At 38.2% G+C, this 21,441-nt stretch overlaps 1 protein-coding gene across 3 annotated transcripts in view; it reads right to left on the reverse strand.

Moving 5' to 3' along the window:
- TTC21B (tetratricopeptide repeat domain 21B) overlaps window positions 1–21,177 on the reverse strand; it is an 81,630-nt gene extending 60,453 nt beyond the window's left edge. For 2 of the 3 annotated variants that reach the window (XM_046659077.1, XM_046659079.1), the window contains exons 1-6: window positions 21,047–21,177; window positions 17,018–17,147; window positions 16,817–16,927; window positions 13,489–13,655; window positions 10,915–11,037; window positions 2,133–2,290 (exon numbers count right to left, since the gene is read on the reverse strand). In XM_046659077.1, coding sequence (XP_046515033.1) covers window positions 2,133–2,290; window positions 10,915–11,037; window positions 13,489–13,655; window positions 16,817–16,927; window positions 17,018–17,147; window positions 21,047–21,067 — 710 coding nt within the window. In that variant the 5' untranslated portion in view covers window positions 21,068–21,177. Of the gene's footprint in view, window positions 1–2,132; window positions 2,291–10,914; window positions 11,038–13,488; window positions 13,656–16,816; window positions 16,928–17,017; window positions 17,148–19,284; window positions 19,388–21,046 lie in introns of all 3 variants that reach the window. The other variant, XM_046659078.1, reaches the window with a different exon arrangement.
- Window positions 21,178–21,441: the final 264 nt, after the last annotated feature.

Here is a 21,441-nt window from a genome sequence, read left to right on the forward strand (position 1 = left end):
AGCTTAAAACTATATAACAAGTCTATTTCTTATTTTACAAACGCCTTCCAAAATATATACACATATTTTTATATGTTATATAGATAACACAAACACACATACATACACACACGATACCTAGAAAAGAAATCTGGAAAAATATAAACATCAAATAGTTACTAGTGCCCAAATTGTGGCCTCCAAATATTATCTCCTACTAAAAGTCATTAGATTGTCCTGGACAATGGCTGATAACTATTTGGGGCAGTAAATACACAAAATGACCCTGGTATATCTTGCCATACGAAACAGCAAGAAAACTATCAAAGACTATTAAATCATGTCCAAAGGACTTAAGAACAAACTTGAAGAGGCTACTAACGGCCAAAGATGAGACAATTTGAACAATTATAATAACCAAAACAGTTAGAAATACTCAAGTTTAATCCATGTCATATAAACAAGAAACCCAAACTATTAATCATTACTATTGGAGGATGCTAGGGAACTTTTCATTTTTTAAAACCTGTAAATGAAAAACACTCAAGCATTTATCCCATTTTCTTATATAATGTATAACACTAGATAACCAATCAGCAGATTTGAAATTTTTCTTTATAGAAATATTTCAGCGAAGAAATGAAGAACGACATAATCATATTGCAATCCTAAACCAAGCACCCAGGTATTGAGCTGCTAATATCACAAAAAGAAGCACAAGCAGAGATTATGTCCCTTTGATGGAAGAACACTTCACTACTTATGAAGAAATTGCCACCAAAAAAAATAAAAATTGAACATGAATCTAACCAAGCCTCTAGATCCACTACCAATTTACAATACAGAGGATAAGCAACATGTTATACGGCATATGGCAGACAATCAATAAAATTTGTATCACAGAGGCGGTGCCGCAGTGGCACAATGGTTGGGTGCTCACATTCCACTTTGGTGGCCTGGGGTTCGCCGGTTCGGATCCCAGGTGCGGACATGGCACCCCTTGGCAAGCCATGCTGTGGCAGGCATCTCACATATAAAATGGAGGAAGATGGGCATGGATGTTAGCTCAGGGCCAGCCTTCCTCAGCCAAAAGAGGAGGATTGGCAGCAAATGTTAGCTCAGGACTAATATTCCTCAAAAAAAAAAAAATCTTATCACAGAAAACAGACAGGATAAAATACTGGTTTCTTTAACTTAAAAAACAGCAAGAAAAAGGGGTTGGGGAGGAAGGGAGAAGAAGAAAGAGTGAGGGAAGGAAGGAGAGGGAACTCTCCAATTCCCACTCTTGAGAAGAAAAACCAAAATCATTATAATGGCTCACAAAACCTTTCATGACCTGGCACCCTGGCTCCCTCCCACCCTTCCAATCTGACTTCACAGCCTAATCATCTTAGTCCTTCCCACTCCTCAAACATGTGACACATATTCTTGCCTCAGGCTCTTCACACTAACTTTTCCTTCTTTCTGCAAAGTCTTCTCCCAGATATCTGCATGGTTTGCTCCCTTTGCTCAAATGCCATCTTCTCTATGAGGCCTTCCCTGACCATCCCATAAAATTGAGCCCCCTCCCTCCACTCCCTATTTCACTTTCCTGCTTTATCTTCTCTCCATAGCACTTATAACTTTCCAGCACACTACAAGATTTCTCATTTGTTCTGCTTATTATATGGTTCCTCTCATTTGAATACAAACTTCACGAGGGCAGGGATATTTGTATGTTTGCACAAAAGAGTGTCTGTCTTAAAACTGGTACTCAGATATTTATGTAAATCAATAAATTCAGTTTGCGGGGTGGGGGGTTTGGTGAGGAAGATTGTCCCTGAGCGAACAACTGAGCCAATCATCTTGTGTTTTGTATGTGGGACACTGCCACAGCATGGCTTGATGAGCAGTCCGTAGGTCTGCACCCAGGATCTGAATCCGCAAACCCTGGGCTGCTGAAGTGGAGCACACAAACTTAACCACTACACCACCAGTCCAGCCCCAATAGATACAGTTTTTAAAAACAACACAATATGAAGTTTTCCCTTAATTCTACACTGTTTGTTAAAATCAAATTTGAAAAAATCTTATGATAAAAATATTCACATATCTTTTTTTTCTCAAAATTATAACCAGATCCAAAGGTATTTGTGTTATATTTTTTACTCAACCTCTGTGCTGTCTCAACCGTCTGATCCCAATCCTGTAAGGCTAGTTGAAGTTTCATTTTCTTTACAAAAGCAGGAAGGAAACTTGGAAAGCTCATGATTATCTGGTTCACAGTCTCCAGAGCACCTGAATAATTCTGGCGCATCTCAAGGCACTGTGCCTAATGGGAGAAAGAAATTGACATCAAAACTGTGATCATATATACCAAGGTTCTCACAACAGTTATCCTAAAATAGGTAGAACACGAGTGTTTAACATGTCACATATTTTTGATTTCTGACTTTTCTGTAAGGAACAGTCATCACTTCTATAATGAGAAGAAAAGTTTTATCAAAATAAAATTTTAAAACATCACAGAATGAAAAGATACTTTATATAAGTGATTTTGTTTTAATTCCTCTTTTAAGTACTTGAGAAACATGGTTACAGGATAAAATTATTTTAAAAAGGTTTTGGAAACAACACAACATAAAGAATGTTTCTCTTTAGAACAGAAAAATTACCTTTTTAAAATAAAATATTTCCTGGATATTTGCAAATAGCATCTAAAACAAAGAGATTTTGTATCTTTTAAAAAATTTACTTTCACACTAAAGCAGCTAAGGTTTTAAAGAATAAGCAAAATAAAGTTCAAGCAACTCCCTCTACTTCAACATTGTCACTTCTAGGAATTATCTTAAAAAAATAATTGGATAAGACCACAAAGAAGCATACAGATTATATTTATGGTAGAATTATTTTATAATAGAAAAAATAAAAATAACCCAAAATGTCCACACAAGATATAATTAGACCATATTGATTAAAAAAAATTTCAGGCGGCTATTAAAAGTGATTATATAGATTTGTGGACCTAAATTTACTGACAGGAAGGGATATCATTTACAATATAATAGTTTGGTTGTCTCTAATGGTGATATGTATGCATGTATGGGAACATCTCAGTTCAAAATAAGTATCCAGTCTCAACAGATGTACAACAGAACAGCAATATATTCCTGAAATCAGTTTGAGATTATATTCCCATATAATTAAAGGAAAGTATGAGAACCACCCAAAGATGTCACTGACTATGTCAAAATAAATCTCTCAATACTTGACCATAATAGCAAAAAGATCAATGTAGGTAATTGTTTTTAATTACATATGACTAAATAGTTGATAATATAAAATAACAAAACCAGGACAGGAGTGATGTCAGCATCATGGCAGAGTGAGCTCTTCCCTTAGACTCTCCCCCTAAGATACAGTGAAAAAGACACTCATAAACTAACAGAGGACAGTCACACAACACAACAGACATCTGAGAGATCTACGCAGCCATACGTCTGAAGGGGGAGGTGCTGGAGCCCCAGGAGGCAGTGGAAGGAGGCAAGGGGATCTTCTCTCCCTCCCCCAACAGCAGTGACCTAGGGCGCAGGACTGCACACGGCTCTGAGAGAAGGGGGGTAAGAGGCTATCCTTTGTGGAATGCCTTTGCTCTCAGAATTGCTTCCCAGCCCACGGGAAAGCTCCATACCAAGGAGGCTAAGCAATCACGGGGATGTCCTCAGCAAGTTGAGCACACTAGGAAAGCAGAGTGCCACTGCAGAGTGGGAGTACCCCCAGGATTGTGCACGTGAAACAGAGTGCCCCTCCCTGCGCCTGGCACACCAGCTTGGGCAGTTGCCCAGAGCAAGGTACCCCGCCAGAGTGCCCGCACACACATACATTTGTAAAGCAGCAGGAGTGAGTGTGCAAACACAAAGGGGCCCAGTCAGTGTAGCTTCCAAAGGACAGGCACAGCTGCCAGGGATTGCGGCAGGCTCAGAATACACAGCTCCTGCCCCTCCTGCCCCCTAGTGGCTGCAGGTGGAATCTGCAACCAGAGACTACCACTATGCATAGGCACAAATCCACCCCATCAAGTAGTATGAAGAGGTATATTAATACTCCAGACCAGAAGAAAAACTTTCTGGATGCTTTCTGAGAAGCAGACAGAAATCAATCCTGGAGGCACAGAAATTTATAATCTAAATGACAGAGAATTCAAAATAGCTGTCATAAAAAACCTCAATGAGTTACAAGAAAACTCGACAAGACAGTTCAATGAAATCAGTGATAAAATTAATGAACAGATGGAATTCTTCACAAAAGAGATTGAAACTATAAAGAAAAACCAATCAGAAATGGTGGAGATGAAAAACACAATGAGAGATACAGAAAAATTTGGAGTCCTTAAATAACAGAGCTCATATTACTGAGGACAGAATTAGCAATTTAGAGGACAGAAATATAGAAATACTTCAGATGGAGAGAGAACTAAGATTAACAAGAAATGAAATTCTCCAAGAAACATCCAACTCAATTACAAAATGCAACATAAGGAGTATAGGTATCCAAGAGGGAGAAGAGAAGAAGAAAGGAGCAGAGAGCTTGTTCAAAGAAATAATAGCTTAGAACTTCCCAAACCTGGGGAAAGAGCTGGAACTACACATAAAAGAAGCTAATAGAACTCTTAACTACATGAATGTAAAAAGACCTTCTCCAAGGCAAATAGTAGTAAAACTGGCAAAAGTCAATGACAAACAAAAAATATTAAGGGCAGCAAGGCAGAAGAAATAACCTATCAGGCTTTCAGCAGATTTCTGAGCAGAAATCTTACAGGCTAGGAGAGTGTGGAATGATATATTCAAAATTCTGAAAGACAAAAACTTTCAGCCAAGAATACTCTATCCAAAAGAGTAGTCTTCAAATATGATGGAGAAATAGAAACTTTCCCAGATAAACAAAAGCTGAGGGAGTTCACTGCCACAAGCCCCCCTCCCCAGAAGGAATGATCAAGAAGGACTTCATGCCTGGAAAAAAAAAGGAAAGGGTTTACAAATCCTTGAGCAAGGAGATAATTAGGCAGACAAAATCAGAAAACTGCAGCTCTTTATCAGAACAGGTTAGCACACTTAATAAGAACATTAAGGATAATGGAAAGGAAAACATCAAAATTAACTATAATCACTTCATTTTAACCAGAATCTCACAACACAAAACAGAGTAAGTTGTGACAACAATAACTTAGGGGAGAGGAAAGGGATGTAACCTGCTTAGACTAAGGAAACAAGAGGCTATCAGAAAATGGACTAGCTCATCTATGGGATCTTTTATACAAACTTCATGGTAACCACTAAACAAAAAATGAGAACAGAGACACAAACGATAAATAATGAGAAAACCATCATAGAGAACCATCAAACTGAATTGGCAGTCCGAAATACACAGGATGAGAAACAAGGGAAATACAGAACAACTGGAAAACAAGTGATAAAATGGCAGCATTAAGCCCTCATATATCAATAATCACTCTAAATGTAAATGGATTGAATTTTCCAATCAAATACACAGAGTAGCCAGATGGATTGAAAAACAAGACCCAACAATATGCTCCTTCCAGGAAACACATCTCAGCTCTAAAGATAAACACAAGCTCCGAATGAAGGGATACAAGATGATACTCCAAGCTAATGCCAAACAAAAGAAAGCAGGTGCTGCCATACTTATACCAGAGTAGACTTCGAAGATAAAAAAGTCAATGAGAGACAAAGAGGGGCAGTATATAATGATAAAAGGGACACTCTACCAAGAGGACATACCACTTCTAAATATATATGCACCTAACACAAGAGCACCAACTACATAAAGCAACTATTAGTTGACCTAAAAGGAGATATTAACAGCAACACAATAACAGTAGGGGAGCTTAACATCCAACTTACATCAATGGATAGATCATCCAGACAGAAAGTCCACCATTTCAAAAGGAAATAGTAGAATTAAATGAAAAACTAGACCAGATGGACCTAACAGATATATATAGAACATTCCATGCAAAAACAGCAGAATACATATAATCTTCTCAAGTGCTCATGGAACATTCTCAAAGATAGACCAAAGTATGCCTCAAAAAATTTAAGAAGATTGAAATCATATCAAGCATCTTTTCCAACCATAATGCTATGAAACTACAAATCAACTACAAGAAAATACAATGGGAAAGTGACAAATATGTGGACACTAAACAACATGCTACTGAACAACCAATGGATCACTGAAGTAATTAAAGGAGAAATCAGAAAATATCCAGAGACAAATGAAAATGAAACTACACCATACCAACTCATACGGGATGCAGCAAAAGCAGTCCTGAGAGGGAAATCCATAGCAATACAGGCTCATCCTAACAAACAAGAAAAATCTCACATAAGCAATCTTAAACTAGACTTAACAGAACTAAAAAAATAAGAACAAATAAAGACCTAAGTCAGCAGAAGGAGAAAAATACTAAAAATTAGAGCAGAAATAAATGAAATTGAAATAAGAAAAACTGTAGAAAGGACCAATGAAACAAAGAGCTGGTTCTTTGAGAAGATAAACAAAACTGATAAACCCTCAGCCAGATTCACTAATTAAAAAAGAGAGAGGACACAAATAAAATTAGAAATGAAAGAGGAGAAATTACAACAGATACCACAGAAATACAAAGGATTATAAGAGAATACTATGAAAAACTATATGAAAAACTATATATAGAAGGAATGGATAAATTCTTAGACTCATACAACCTCCCAAAACTGAATCAAAAAGAAATAGAGAATCTGAATAGACAACCACAAATAAAGACATTGAAACAGTAATCAAAAACCTTCCCCCCCAAAAAAGTCCAGGACCAGACAGCTTCTCAGGAGAAGTCTACCAAACATTCAAAGACTGAGTACCTATCCTTCTCAAACTATTTCAAAAAATTGAAGATGACAGAACACTTCCTAACACATTTTATGAGGCCAGCATCAGCCTGATCCCAATGCCAGACAAGTACAACACAAAGAAGAAAAATTACACACCAATATCACTGATGAACATAAATGCAAAAATCCTCAACAAAATATTGGCAAACCAAACACATTAAAAGAATCATACGCCACGATCAAGTCGGATTTATACCAGGAACACAGGGATAGTTAAAAATGCACAAATCAATCAATGTGATACTCCACATTAATAAAATAAGGAATAAAAACCACAGGATCATCTCAATAGATGCAGACAAAGCATTTGACAAATGCAACATCCATTTATGATAAAAAGTCTCAATAAAACTGACAGAGAAGGAAAGCACCTCAACATAATAAAGGCCATATGTGACAAACCCACAGACAACATCATACTCAATGGGGAAGAACCGAAAGCCATCCCTCTGAAAACAAGACAAGGGTGCCCACTCTCACCACTCCTATTCACCATAGTACTGAAAGTTCTGGCCAGAGTAATTAGGCAAGAAAAACAAGTAAGAGGAAAATTGGCAATGAAGAAGTGACACTCCCACTGTTTACAGACAACATGATTTTATATACAGAAAACCCTAAGGAATCTATCAGAAAACTATTAGAAATAATCAACAGCTACAGCAAAGTTGCAGGGTACAAAATCAGCTTAGAAAAATCAGTTGCATTTCTGTACTCTAATAATGAACTAACAGAAAGAGAACTCAAGAATACAATCTCATTTATAATCACAACAAAAAGAATAAAATATCTAGGAATAAATTTAACCAAGAAGGTGAAAGACTTATACAATGAAAACTATAAGACATTATTGAAAGAAATTGATGATGACATAAAGAAATTCCATGTACATGGATTAGAAGAATAAATATAATTAAAATGTCCATACTACCTAGAGCAATCTACAGATGTAATGTAATCCCAATCAGAATCCCAGGGACATTCTTCACAGAAATAGAACAAAGAATCCTAAAATTCATATGGGGCAAGAAAAAATCCCAAATAGCTAAAGCAATCCCTAGATTAAAAAAACAAAGCTGGAGGCATTCCACAATTCCTGACTTCAAAATATACTACAAAGCTATAGTAATCGAAACAGCATGGTACTGGTACAAAAACAGACACACAGATCAGTGGAACAGAATTGAGAGCCCAGAAATAAAACCACACATCTACAGACAGCTAATCTTCGACAAAGGAGATAAGAACATACAATGGAGAGAGGAAAGTCTCTTCCATAAATGGTGCTGGTAAAACTGGACAGCCAAAGATAGCAAAAGAATGAAAGTAGACCATTATCCTTTGCTATTCACAAAAATCAACTCAAAATGCTTAAGACTTGAAGGTAAGATGTGAAACCATAAAACTCCTACAAGAAAATATAGGCAGTACACTCTTTGACATCAGTCGTAGAAGGATCTTTTCGAATACCACATGTACTTGGGCAAGGGAAACAAAAGAAAAAATAAACAAATGGGACTTCATCAAAGGAAAGAGCTTCTGCAAGGCAAAGAAAATCAGGAACAAAACGAAAAGACAATCCACCAACAAGGAGAAAATATTTGCAAATAATATATCTGACAAGGGATTAATCTCCAAAATATGTTAAGAATTCATACAATTCAACAACAAAAAAACAAACAAACAGATAAAAAAATAGGCAGAGGATATGAACACACATTTTTCCAAAGAAGATATACAGACAGCCAACAGGCACATGAAAATATGTTCAACATCACTAATCACTAGGGAAATGCAAATCAAAACTACAATGAGATATCACCTTACACCTGTTAGAATGGCTGTAACTACCAAAACTGAAAACAACAAATGCTGGAGAGGATGTGGAAAAAGGGAACACTGCTGGTGGGAATGCAAACTGGTGCAGCCACTGTGGAAAACGCTATGGAGATTTCTCAAAAAATTAAAAATAGAAATACCATACAACCCAGCTATCCTACTACTGGGTATTTATCCAAAAAACTTGAAATCAACAATTCAAAGTGACTTAGGCATCCTTATGTTCATTGCAGCATTATTCACAGCAGCCAAGACGTGGAAGCAACCCAAGTGCTCACTGCCTGATGAATGGATAAAGAGGATATGGTATATATATATATAAAATGGAATACTACTCAACCATAGAAAAGACAAAATTGACCTATTTGCAACAACATGGATGGACTTTGAGGGTATTATGTTAAGTGAAATAAGCCAGACAGAGAAAGACAAACGTCATGTGATTTCACTCACATGCAACAGATAAAAAAATACATGGACAAAGAGAACAGATTAGCGGTTACCAGAGGGGTAGGGGGTGGGGAGGTGGGCATAAGGGGTAAAGAGGTGCATATATATATTGTGACTGACAAATAATAATGTACAAGTGAAATTTCACAATGTTATAAACTATTATGACCTCAATTAAAAAAAAATCATGCTAAAAGACATTACATGTGTCCCCACCTAATACTTCCATAGCCCACCTCCCATATGAATGCACCATACCAAAGTAAGCAAAACTAAATTTGCTATGTATCTGGTTCATATCATTCCTAGCTGGAATTAGACTAATGTAACCTTCCTGTTGAATTAACTGAAAAATAAATACTTAATTGGAATGGCTATATGAGAAAAAGAATTTACACCAACCTTAAGTATAGGAGGAAAAAGGTAAATCCCTCTTAAGCTGCTTACATTAACACCTTAAATAGCCCTATCTTACAAGATTATCAATTAGCTTTTCTTTAAGGAATAGAGAGGTGTGAAATGATCAAGAAAAACTTTTTTTAAAAACTTGCTAAATGCTCGATTCCTTTAGCCGCACCAGTAGGTAAAACTGGAGTCCAATCAGCCTGAATATTAGACCGACTGGTGGCAAAAATCTGAACAAGCTCACTAGCCACAGAAATCGACAAGGGTGATACGGAGACATTAACAACAGCCAAGACACTATTTCTCTCTTTCTTTTTTTTTTAGTCTCCCCAAATTACTGCTTATCTAATACACTTTTTCTAACATATAAATTTAATTTCTTTTTGCTGAATCGAAAATTTTTTTTAAAATGTTTAAAGAGTTTTAGAAGGCATCAAAGAAAAGAAAGGATCCAAATTAAATATTTCCAGCCACCAATGATTTCTAATGTCTCTGTCAATTGCTCATGCCTCATAACGTAGGTCGGATTGTGTTATTTCTCTTTTCATTGGGTGCCTATCTATCTGATTCAAAGTAAAAGCCCAAGGCTTTGCAGAATCAGCCCTGCCTCTCCTCATCCCCCCATGCCCACCTTCTTTCCCTCTAGCCTTCACTTCTTTCTCTTCTTCATTCTGCCTTAGTCTCCTAGACTCCCTGCAATGCCTCGAACATGGCTTAAGGTATCTGAATTTATATCCTCTACTTGTATGGCCTTCCCCCTGGGAAAGGCTTTAACCCTCATCTCCCATAAGGCTTTGCTCTAACATCACCTCCTCTGACCGTATTACTTAAAATTACAAGTTCCTATCCCAGTTCTACTTCTCTCCCTTTCCCTGATTTATTTTCCCAATGTACCTATCACTTTCTAATATACTATACAATTCATTTATTTTGTTTATTGTCTGTCTCCACCAGTAGAATACAAGCTCCATAGAAGCAAGAGATTTCATCTTGCTCAGGGCATCCCTAGTATCTAGAGCGATGCCCTGAACATATTAGACATACAAGAAATGTTTGCTGTGTAAGTAGCATACAAAACGACGACGAAGACAATGACGACAACGACACCTACCCAGGATTAAGGAATTTGACATGGAATACATTTCTTTAGTTTACTGTTCCTTGTCCGACACAAATGAAAGACCCTCCTACAGATAAGAATTGATAAAAGTAACATGAAACTTAATATCTTTTTTGAGTACTTAGTTTCATTGGGTTTCAAATATATTATAAATAAATTTGAAAACATAATTGATTTACCCTAACTCCAACTTACCTTACCCAGTAGAGCAAAAATGTCATTTCCATCTTGTAATCCTTCTTCAAAATACCTTAGTGCTTTTTTAGTATAGGGTTCTTTTCCTCTTGTAATATCAAGCCATGCTCTCAAAACCTGTCCCTGTAAAACAAATAACTCTAATCATACCTCCATTTCTTTAGAAATGAAATAAATGTTGATGAAGGAGGAAAATCTAATGTCATTGTTTTTTTGCAATTAGTAATAAAAAATATTTTATCAAATAATGTTCTGAACAATAAAACTCTGTGCAGTAAAATAACTTTCAAACCCTTGCCAGCCTAGAGTCTTGGGAACTATAGTTTATTATGAATTTCAGCCTCTAAGATCACTACTTGCTCAATATTAAGAAGCTTGTCAAATATTCCATTAACGCTAACTAACCACAACTCTTATCTGAGACTTTGCTGGTAAATTACTATTAATAATTGTTAAACACGTAATTAAAAATATAAGTAAGAATTTGCTACCTCTTTTTGGGCAAACAGACCAAATGAACTAAGACGGAAAGACAGAAGTGGCTTGCTTCATACACATTAAAAATTGAGATAATTTGGCAACTATCTCCATAATCTCTGGGGCTAGTCCAGTAAATTTCAAGTGAACAGATAAATGGGCTCAGAAATTAAAAACTGAAGAAGTCATGTACGTTTACCTTCAGAAATGTTAGTGAGTCAATGGGCCACAAGGTTTACAGGATTGGAAATAAGATGGATACAGGTTGATTCTTTTTCTTTTTCTTTTTTTTTTAAAGATTGGCACCTGAGCTAACAACTGCTGCCAATCTTCTTGGGTTTTTTTTCCTTTTCTGCTTTTTCTCCCCAAATCCCCCCAGTACATAGTTGTATATCTTAGTTGTGGGTCCTTCTAGCTGTGGCATGTGGGACAGCACCTCAATGTGGTCTGACTAGCAGTGCCATGTCCACACCCAGGATCCAAACCAGCGAAATCCTGGGCCGCCAAAGAGGAGAGCACAAACTTAACGACTTGGCCACGGGGCTAGCCCGATTATTTTCCTTTTTAACGTCAGATAAAAAACTGTAAAACCCACTCTTCCATCAAAAAATTTCTAGGATAATTCATAAATTTACAAATCTTTAACTAAGATGATATTTACCCCCTGTATTTCACCTGAAAAGACAGATAAGAATACTACAACAATGCTATTTCTACTCACTAGATCAGGCTCCCTACTTGAACTGTTTCAACTATTGTCTCTGTGGATGATTCCCAAACTTTATTTCCAGTCCAGTACTTCTAAACTTTTTCTTCTTTTTCCAAAAGTTCATCTCCTATCTCCAACTCACTATTCTGTGAGGGCCTGAAATACAGCATGTTTTAAGCCAAATATATCACCTCCCTCCAGGACTACCTTCTCAGCCCAACATATTTTCTATTCATGTCAACTGGTCTCTGAATTGTCCAAGCTTAAAGCTTCAGAGAGACATCCTGATATCTGACACCTCCATACCTTCCCCCCACTCTTTCTAGTCAGCTGACAAGTCTTGTGGGTATTTAATAACTCTCAAACTCATAGCCACTGTACAGTATTTTAGTGTAGGCCCTCAAAACCTTCTGCCAGAAAGTACTACCATTTTTTGGTTGCATTTTAGCTTCTCCCCAGGTCAGTTCATCTTATAAACCATCGTTAAATGAATCTTCTGAATTTGCACTCTAATAATATCGCTACCATAACTAAAAATCTTCAATAACCTCTCAATACCTTCAAATTAGATACAAATCTTTGTACCTAGCCATTATAATCCTTCAATTTGCCCCACTCCACCTTTCCAAGCCTTTCTTCCAACCTCTTCATCTATGTAGCCTGTGTTCCCGTCAAATGTGAGCTTCTCACCATACCCAGACCCAACACGGCTCCTTGTTTTGCTCATTTCCTTTATTTCCCACCTTGGGAGTCTCTACTTCCCTTTTCCATAATCTTTACCTGTGGAAATGGGAGCCATCCTTTAGGTTTTAGCTCAAATGCTACTACCTTCAAGAAATTCCTCCTCATCCTCCTAACATTTATAAATGTGATCACTCCTTAAGTATTTAAAATAGTGCCTAGCACAAAGTAAGTGAGCAAGAAATTGTCAACTATTATTTTCCTGCACACTGTCATCACACCTCTCTCATACCATTTGCAAACTTTCTGACAATAGTAGCTGCGTAAGTGCTCTATGCTACAACCAGATGATCCATTCATGACAGCAAAGAGGACATATTCCTTATCTTTGTATTATTAACAGTGCAAATAATGGTGTCATCTATCTAGAGCAGTTCAATAAAGATAACCACAGGGAAGGAAGGAAAGAGACAAGGAAGGAAGGGAGGGAAGGAACCAGGAAGCGATCTTTCCAAGAGTTAATAAACAGTATAAAAATAAACGACCTCAGAGAATCACAATTTTACAAAATAAAATATTAAAATAAAGCTGTTATTTATAAAGTGAGACTAGAGGTGGCAATAACAAAGATTTAAATAGCAGATATTATTGAATATATAAATAAGTTTCCTTTAATGTTACTATTTCAAAACAAGAAAACCAGCTACCTCTTTACTACCATTTGACATTTTGATCATTCTGTCAATATATTCTCTCGCCTTATCATGGTGACCAACATGCCATAAAAATAAGCCTGCGTGGTACAAAGCTTTTGGTCCAGCTCCTTTACGTTGCTCCTTCACTTTGGCATCTGACTCCAGAATAGCTTCTCTATCTGGGAGAGCAAAAAGACACTAAATGAAAACTAAATTCTAGATCAAGTGTTTATAAAATGTCAGAGGATTAACAGAACAGAGACTATATTTATTTTCTCTGTATCAGCACTGTCAAACAGAAATAAACCACAAGCCACATATGTAATTTAAAATTTCCTAGTAGCCACATCAAAGTAAAAAGAAACAAGTAAAATTAATTCTAATAATACATTTTATTTAACCCAATATATCCAAATTATCATTTCAACACAAAATTGACATGAAAATTATTAATGAGATACTCTTTTTTTTCCTTCTTACTAAATCTTGAAAATCTGGTATGTATTTTACACAAAGCACATCTCAATTACATACTAAATTTTCTTCAGAAACACTTGATCTGTACTTAGATTTCATAAATTTATAGTTGAAAAAGCAGATTCATATACTTGTTGTTCCAAACACAACTTGTTTTCTAATAACTGAGTCAACAATGTTTTAAATTTAAAAGTAAATTAATTATAATTAAATTAACTTTAAAATTCAGTTCCTCAAACTAGACACATTTCAAGTGCTCAACAGCCACTTCTGGTTAACAACCACCATAATGCACACTACAGCTCTACAGTTTACGTTATTTCCAAGACATAAAGGCTATATATGCAAGTTTTTTTAATAATAAGACCCGAAAAATTACTAATGATTCTAATATGACACAATTATTAGGGACAGATTCTGGACTAGAACTCAAATTACCTGACTCCCTAATATAATTTTAAAGTATATAAACATGTCAGACTACTGTCACAAGCCAGTGAAAAGCTAGTACAATTACTGTTACTTACATAGGCTAATACTGACTCCTCAATAGTCCCCTTAAACAGATGGCCTACTTCTAATAACTCTAATCACTTCTATTAAAATCTGTTATATATGAGTATGTGCTGGGACACAAATGTCAGATCTAAATCCTGGATCAAATCAGAATCAGGATCAGTTATGCAATAAGGAAGAAGAAATGTTGAAGTTGAAGGCCGTGATTCTAATAGACTTTACCTTTCGGGAAATGCTCCGAGGTGTGTGACTCTTTCTTTTAACTCTAACGTACAAATATAAATTTAAATGTGGAATTACCAGGGTGCAACTTTATGAGTTTAGGAAACAGAATTGTTTCTGGAGGGCTACAGACTGCTTGGCAAGAAGATCCCTTCTGCCCCGCCCCCAACAACCCACTTGAACACCTTTAGAAATTCTCCTAAGTAGTCATGATACAGAAACAGACTGTATCAGGGTAGGAGCAGTCACTGTACCTTCCTGCCCAGATTTCTGTCAAGTCCCTAATGGGGCGTCAGTTAACTATGACACTGTGAACAAAGCTGGGTCTCGTCAGATATCAGCCCAAGTTCTTACTGCATCACAGCCCTTTTATAATCAGGGCTTACATCAGCATTCAGGAAGAATGTACACTAACAACCTAGGCCTTTCCTAGGCAATACTGTCAGACATCCGGGCCCCTCCTGAACTCAAGTTCACTGAGCATCATCTATTGTAGAAAGTAGAGTCAATACTCAGGTGTCTCTAAACAATATGTCTACCTCCATCTTTTTAGCGTCCTGGAAATCACATTTCCCAACAGAACCAACACTGTTGAGAATAACCAATTAAATGAAAATTTCACTCTAGAAAGAAAATATTTTGTACTAATTGCATTTGTTTTCAGACTTACTGACTACAGCTCTCCCATGCAAATTCTCTACTCCAGCTAAACACACTCTTGCTTGAGCATAGAGAAAGGGGATCCACAGAAGTGTCTAATCCTGAACCACTTCCATGTATTTGCCCATCAATTTCTTCTCTTTGACAATGACGCTTTATATTCAAATCCCGGCCGTTCTTCAAAGACTAGATAAAGTCCCCATCTTCCTCAAAGACTTCCTAGCCTATTCCTATGGATCAATATCACATACCATTTTCAATTAATTATGGGCTCATTTGTTTTATTTCTTATCATTTTACTTAGTAGTAACATTAGAATTTAATCTTTGTGGTTTTTACATTTTGTTTTCTCACCTAGATTACAACTTTGATGTCACAAATCACTTCTTAGAATTCTTTTATATCTTCTAACAGTATCTGACACCGTCCCTCACAGAAAGCATCTAGTTGTTAGATTTGTTTACTTGCTAAACATATTAATGTTTTAAATAACTTTTTATTGATATGTGCATATGGAGTGAAGGAGGCCTGTCACACTTTGCTTAAGAAAAAATTGTTTTCTAATGTTTAAAAAACCATACTATGACATTTGCTTATTGTCTAATTATTTGAAACAAGATCTATATTTACAATGCCATTAGCTATTACTGGATATATACAAAAGAACACAGTGCTATTTCTTCTTTATTACCTATAATTCTGATATTCTCGTGCCACAGCCTTTAAGATACACTCTATATTAAGACAGCTCACACAACTTTAATTGCTGGTTTATGCATAAAGTTCCTTTTTTGTGTGAGGAAGATTGCTGCTGAGTGAACATCTGTCCCAATCTTCCTCTATTTTATGTGAGACACCACCACAGTGCAGCTTGACGAGCGGCGCTAGGTCTGCGCCCAGGATCTGGGTCGTGAACCCCAGGCCACCAAAGCAAAGCACGTGAACTTAACCACTATGCCACCAGGCCGGATCTAAAGTTCCTTCTCATCCTACTGCCGGATAAAAATTCACTGAGTATCTTCCAAGAGCTAGCCCCCTTGGGGGATGTAAAGGCCTTTAAGAAGATTAAGATACAGTAGAAAAGATAAACTGCGTATAGCTATATATTTGCATATACCAAGTTGTAAAGTTGGCTGTTGCAGAGCAATTTACGTATATACCTGTTTTGAGCTGTCCTTTATTTCGGTTTAACAACTGCTAATATACATTCACCTTTATGTTAATTCAGACAATCCCTCTATACTCATGAAACTTCTGCCATATGATACAAGGAATATAAAACACAGATTCATTGTGCTTGACGAATTTATAATATTGTCAGGAAGATAAAACAAATATGACACAAATAGTATCTATAGACAATATATAATAGAGTGTGACCGAACTGAATGCTAAGGTAATTGAGAAAAATAAAAATGAACTGAGTAGGAGAAATTGTCCTAAGCACTGTGCTCAAATACTATACCTGGATTAGGACTCATTTTATGGGCGTATATCAGTGCAATTAGAGAACAAAGTGATACATCTTGTTTATTTTTAATAGCCTCAAATTCTCGAAGAGCGTCTTGAGTTTTACCTGAAAATCAAAATTATGAAGTGAAAAATTGTTCTTAGTGCAAAATATGAATTTAAAACTTATGGAACATGTTTAACAATCAGCACATACCTTCCATCAATGTACCATAGGCATGATAAAACCTGAAGACTGGGTCATTACCATACCTCTTCATGCCTTCACTGGCAACAAGCAACACATGATGGAAATACCTCTCTTGACAATAGTAATTAATCAAAGTCTAAAAGGAAAGAAAGAGTAAACATTAAGAAAAGATTCTGGTGCTCTGAAATACTCTAAGCAGATGTTAGTCCAAAATCTTGAATAATCTAAACCCTAGATAATGTGATTCTTTTTCTTCCAAGTTCCTTAAAATATTGTTAAAGGATAGCACTTAATAAGGAATACAGAGCACAATGGAGAGAAAACCAATGTTTTCTAATCATTTCAATCTTTTTTTCTAAATTGATAACTGTCCTGAAGTCAGGCTACCTTCACCTCTTTCCTTGCCCACATTTTCTTAAAGGTTTTAGAAAGCAAGAAAATAAACAAAAAGTAGGAATAAACAAAAAAAGGACAAGACGCTTCCATTGCCAGACCTTTTAAAAAATCTTACTTCTTTTTAAAATATATATTTTGTTTTTATAGCATTACAAAGTAATGACAGATTAAACTCTGCAATTTATTGTCAAATGTTATCTTGTTTTTTTATGAGTTCTACAACAAATAATTGCCAGTAACAACAAATGATCTAAACAATTTTTAGTGGAAATTACTACCTGTAAGCTTTTTTCAAAATTATACTATTTAGTTTTACAAGGCAGAAAACCACTGTCAGGAGATACTAAGTTCTGATTAATTGGGTCTACGCTTTACACCATTTTTCTCAGGATCATCGCTAAGGTTCGGTTGCTATCCTAATCAAAGAGGGAAACACATTCACCATGGCTGTGATGCATCTGATACATTTCCACAAACCAATCTGGGCCATCCCATACCCACCTACTCTCACTCTACAGCTGGTTCGGCAGGAGCGAGAAATATGCATGATGACTGATGGACAGGATCAAAATATAACAATGACTGGACCGCTCTTACAGTCTACTGTTTCTGGAAGGCTACAGCCCACATGTTTCTCTAGAACAGAGTTAGGCACACATTCTTTGTAACTTTTACTTGGCTTCCCTCTTTGTGCTCACTGCTCTCTAGTTCTCCCTGCAGGCACGTTTACTGAAAGCGTGATCCCTACTCCATCTCCAAGACCCCACAGTACATCTCAGTAAAGTGCAGTTTTCCTCCAGTGCCCCTTCCTGAAAGTCACAAATGACTTCTTGGTTTGCCACAACTAAGGACGCTTTTTTTTTCTTGGAAAGATTCGCCCTGACCTAACATCTGTTGGCAACCTTCCTCTCTCTCTTTTCCTTTCTTCCCAAAGTCCAGTACGTAGTTGTATATTCTAGTTTTAAGTCTTTCTAGTTCTTCTGTTGAGCAGCTGTCACCACATGGCTACCAACAAATGAGTGGTGTGGTTCCATGACTGGGAAACGAACCTAGGTAGCCAAAATGGACTGTGTAGAACTTGAACCACTAGGCCATCAGCGCCGGCTCCTGAGGACACTTTTAATATCATCTTACTCGACTTCTGTCCAGCATTTAGTGTCACTAAGCACCTTTAACTCTCCTGAAAGGCCACAGCATGGAATCACAAAAAGGACATGGATTAGAAGGCAAAAAGGCCTGGTTTCAAACTTCTGGTCATCTTACAGCACCTCAGTTTACTCATTTATAAAGTGCTATTAGTCGTTTACATTGCGAGGATTAATTATATCATACTGTAAAACTCCTATTCTGGAAAAAAAAACGTTCCTCTGAAACCCAGATGTTGATGAAATAAGAAACCATGCGTCCAGCCCAGACGTCTCATCTAAGCTTCAGATTCATCTTTCCATTTGCCCCTGCCACCCAAGCCATAAATCGAGTTACAGAATCCTCCATTCCCATCTGCCCCAACCCCTTACATCTAACCAGTTAGTAGGTTCTTCTGTTTCTCTAATCTACTTCCCACTCTCCATACCTATTACCACCACCTTGGTTCAGGTTAGGTTGTTCAGTCCAACAGACATTCACTGACCGCCTACTAGTGCCAGGTAATGGGCTAAGTACCATGAACATGAAGATGACTAAAACATGGCTCTTGCCCCAGAAATGCTTACGTTTTTTAAATGAGACTGGAATCTAAAGACTAACTGAAATACGATGTAGGAAACGCAAGAAAAGAGTTTATATGTTGCTTTGGGAATGTGGGAGAATGAGGCTGGGGTGTGGGATGGAAGAGTAAAGTCAAGTGAAAGATTCTTGGGGAGGACTTCAGAACTGACTCTTGATTTGCAAACTCCTCACTGCCCGTCCACACTCATACACATTCTTCCTTCCCCTTCCATGATTCGTGAGCACAGCACACGAGTTAGCCAGGCAGAGGAACTGCAACAAAGGAGATAAGAAATCAGCAGTGAAAGTAGGGATGGGGTGGGAATAGACAGGACTAAAAGTCACTGCATATTCTAGCACACGGGTTGGCAAACTATGGCCCGTGGGCCATGTCTGGCCTCCTGCCTGTTTCAGTATGGCCAGCCAGCTAAGAATGGTTTGTACATTTTCAAATGGTTGAGAAAAAAAACACACAAAAAAAGAATAAAAATATTTCATAACATGTGAAGATTATATGAAATTCAAATTTTAGTGTCCATAAACAAAGTTTTATTGGAACAAAGCCATGCTTATTTGTTAAAGTATTGTCTATGGCTGCTTTCACACTACAACGGTGGATTAGATGCCACAGACACCCTATGGCCCCCAAAGCCTAAAATACGCACCATCTGGCCCTTATAGAGAAAGTTTGTCACTTGCTGTTCTAGAATCTTAAGTAAGACAGACATTATTGGATGAGGAGGTTGGAAAGGAAGGTAGGCTCCAGAAGGGCTTCATATTAAGGACTTGGATTTGCTCCTCTAGTCTAAGTGATGAGGAGCCACATAATGTTTTTTAGCATTAAAGTATTTTTACTAAAGAGTTCATCTGGGCGGCAGTGCAAAGGATAAACTTAAAGCGATGAAAAAAATTTAAGGAGATGGGACACAGCTTCACGGGAAGATAAAGTAAAGACAGGCAAAAAAACAAAAAACACCCCAACACTTTCTATAGCTGCCAAATTGTCTTCCATCCACTTATCACCATCTAACACAGTATTGACTCCCCTTGCTCAAATGTAAGCTCTAAGAGTGGGAGGGCTTTTCTCAGTTTTCTTATTGCAGGGCATATTATATTCAGGGCTTAGAACAGTGCCAGACACAGGCGCTCCATAACTATTTGTTGAATTAATTTGATCAAGGTTTTTTCCCAGCATTAGACTATAAAACCTGTGAAGGCTGTAAAATCGCTCCTGTTCATCTCTATGTCCAGCTTCTAGCCGACACCCAGTGAGCCCTCCATCAATATGCGCTGAACGAGTGAATCAGTGAACAAATGAATGGAGAAGACCATCATCCTAAAAAGAAATTTATTTTCAAGCCTCATGTCTTTGTTTTCACAGCATTTTTTAAGTGGGCTGTCATTAAATATTTGCTGAATGTATGAATCAGTGATAAACAAATAGAGAAGACCATCACCCTAAAATAAAGACGCCTCCATTTTCAAGCGTAGGTCTTGAATTGTTTTCAGATAATCTTCCTTTGCTTCTTTTACGCCCAACGGGGCAGCTGATATTAGTTGCTGCAAGTTCTTAAAAATCGCAGCCGGGAGGCGCGATAGGTGTCCTACGTTGACCATGTTTTCCAAGCAAACAGGACACAAAAGAAAAAGTAAACACAACAAGAGTGGGGCGAGCACACTAAGGGCAATTCCGGAAGCAGGGCGCTGGGAAGGCTGCCCCAGACCTCACGATCGCAAAGCAGGGTCCCGGAGGGAGAACAGGGGATGCAGGCTCCAGGCCCCCAGGGCCGGGCGGGGACACCCGGCGACGCGGGGAGGCAAAGGCCCAGCGGGGTCGTAACGGCCTCGCGAAGTCGGCCCACGCGCTCTCCACGCCCCCCCAGCCCCTGGCCGCCCGGCGAAGCAAGCCTCGTCCAGGCCCCGCCGGCTCACCTTCAGCCCCTGCGAGTCCATGCTCCCCGAGACGGGCCCGCGGGCCTCCGGGGCGAGCGCCCGCCACAGTCCAGCAGCAGGGCCAGGGGCTCAGGACTCAGCCGAGGAGGCCCCACGCCCGCTCGCGCTCCGGGACGCGGCTGGGAGGGGCGGCAGGCCGGGGCGGGGCTGGAGGCCGGGGTGGGGCGGGGCCGCGCTGCCATTGGCTGCCAGCGCGAGGGCGCGGGCCGACGCTGCAGGGATTGCGGGAGGAGGCGCGGGCGGGGCCCCGGAGGAAGGCTGCGGATTGGGACCAGGGAGCTATGGCACAGTGGGGCGGGTAAAGGAGGTCGAACAGGGAAACGGCCTTTGGAGGACCGCGGATGGGTGGGCGGGCCCGAGAATATGGAATTAAG

The sequence above is a fragment of the Equus quagga genome, chromosome 4 (genome assembly GCF_021613505.1).
Source record: "Equus quagga isolate Etosha38 chromosome 4, UCLA_HA_Equagga_1.0, whole genome shotgun sequence".
Taxonomy (NCBI): domain Eukaryota; kingdom Metazoa; phylum Chordata; class Mammalia; order Perissodactyla; family Equidae; genus Equus; species Equus quagga.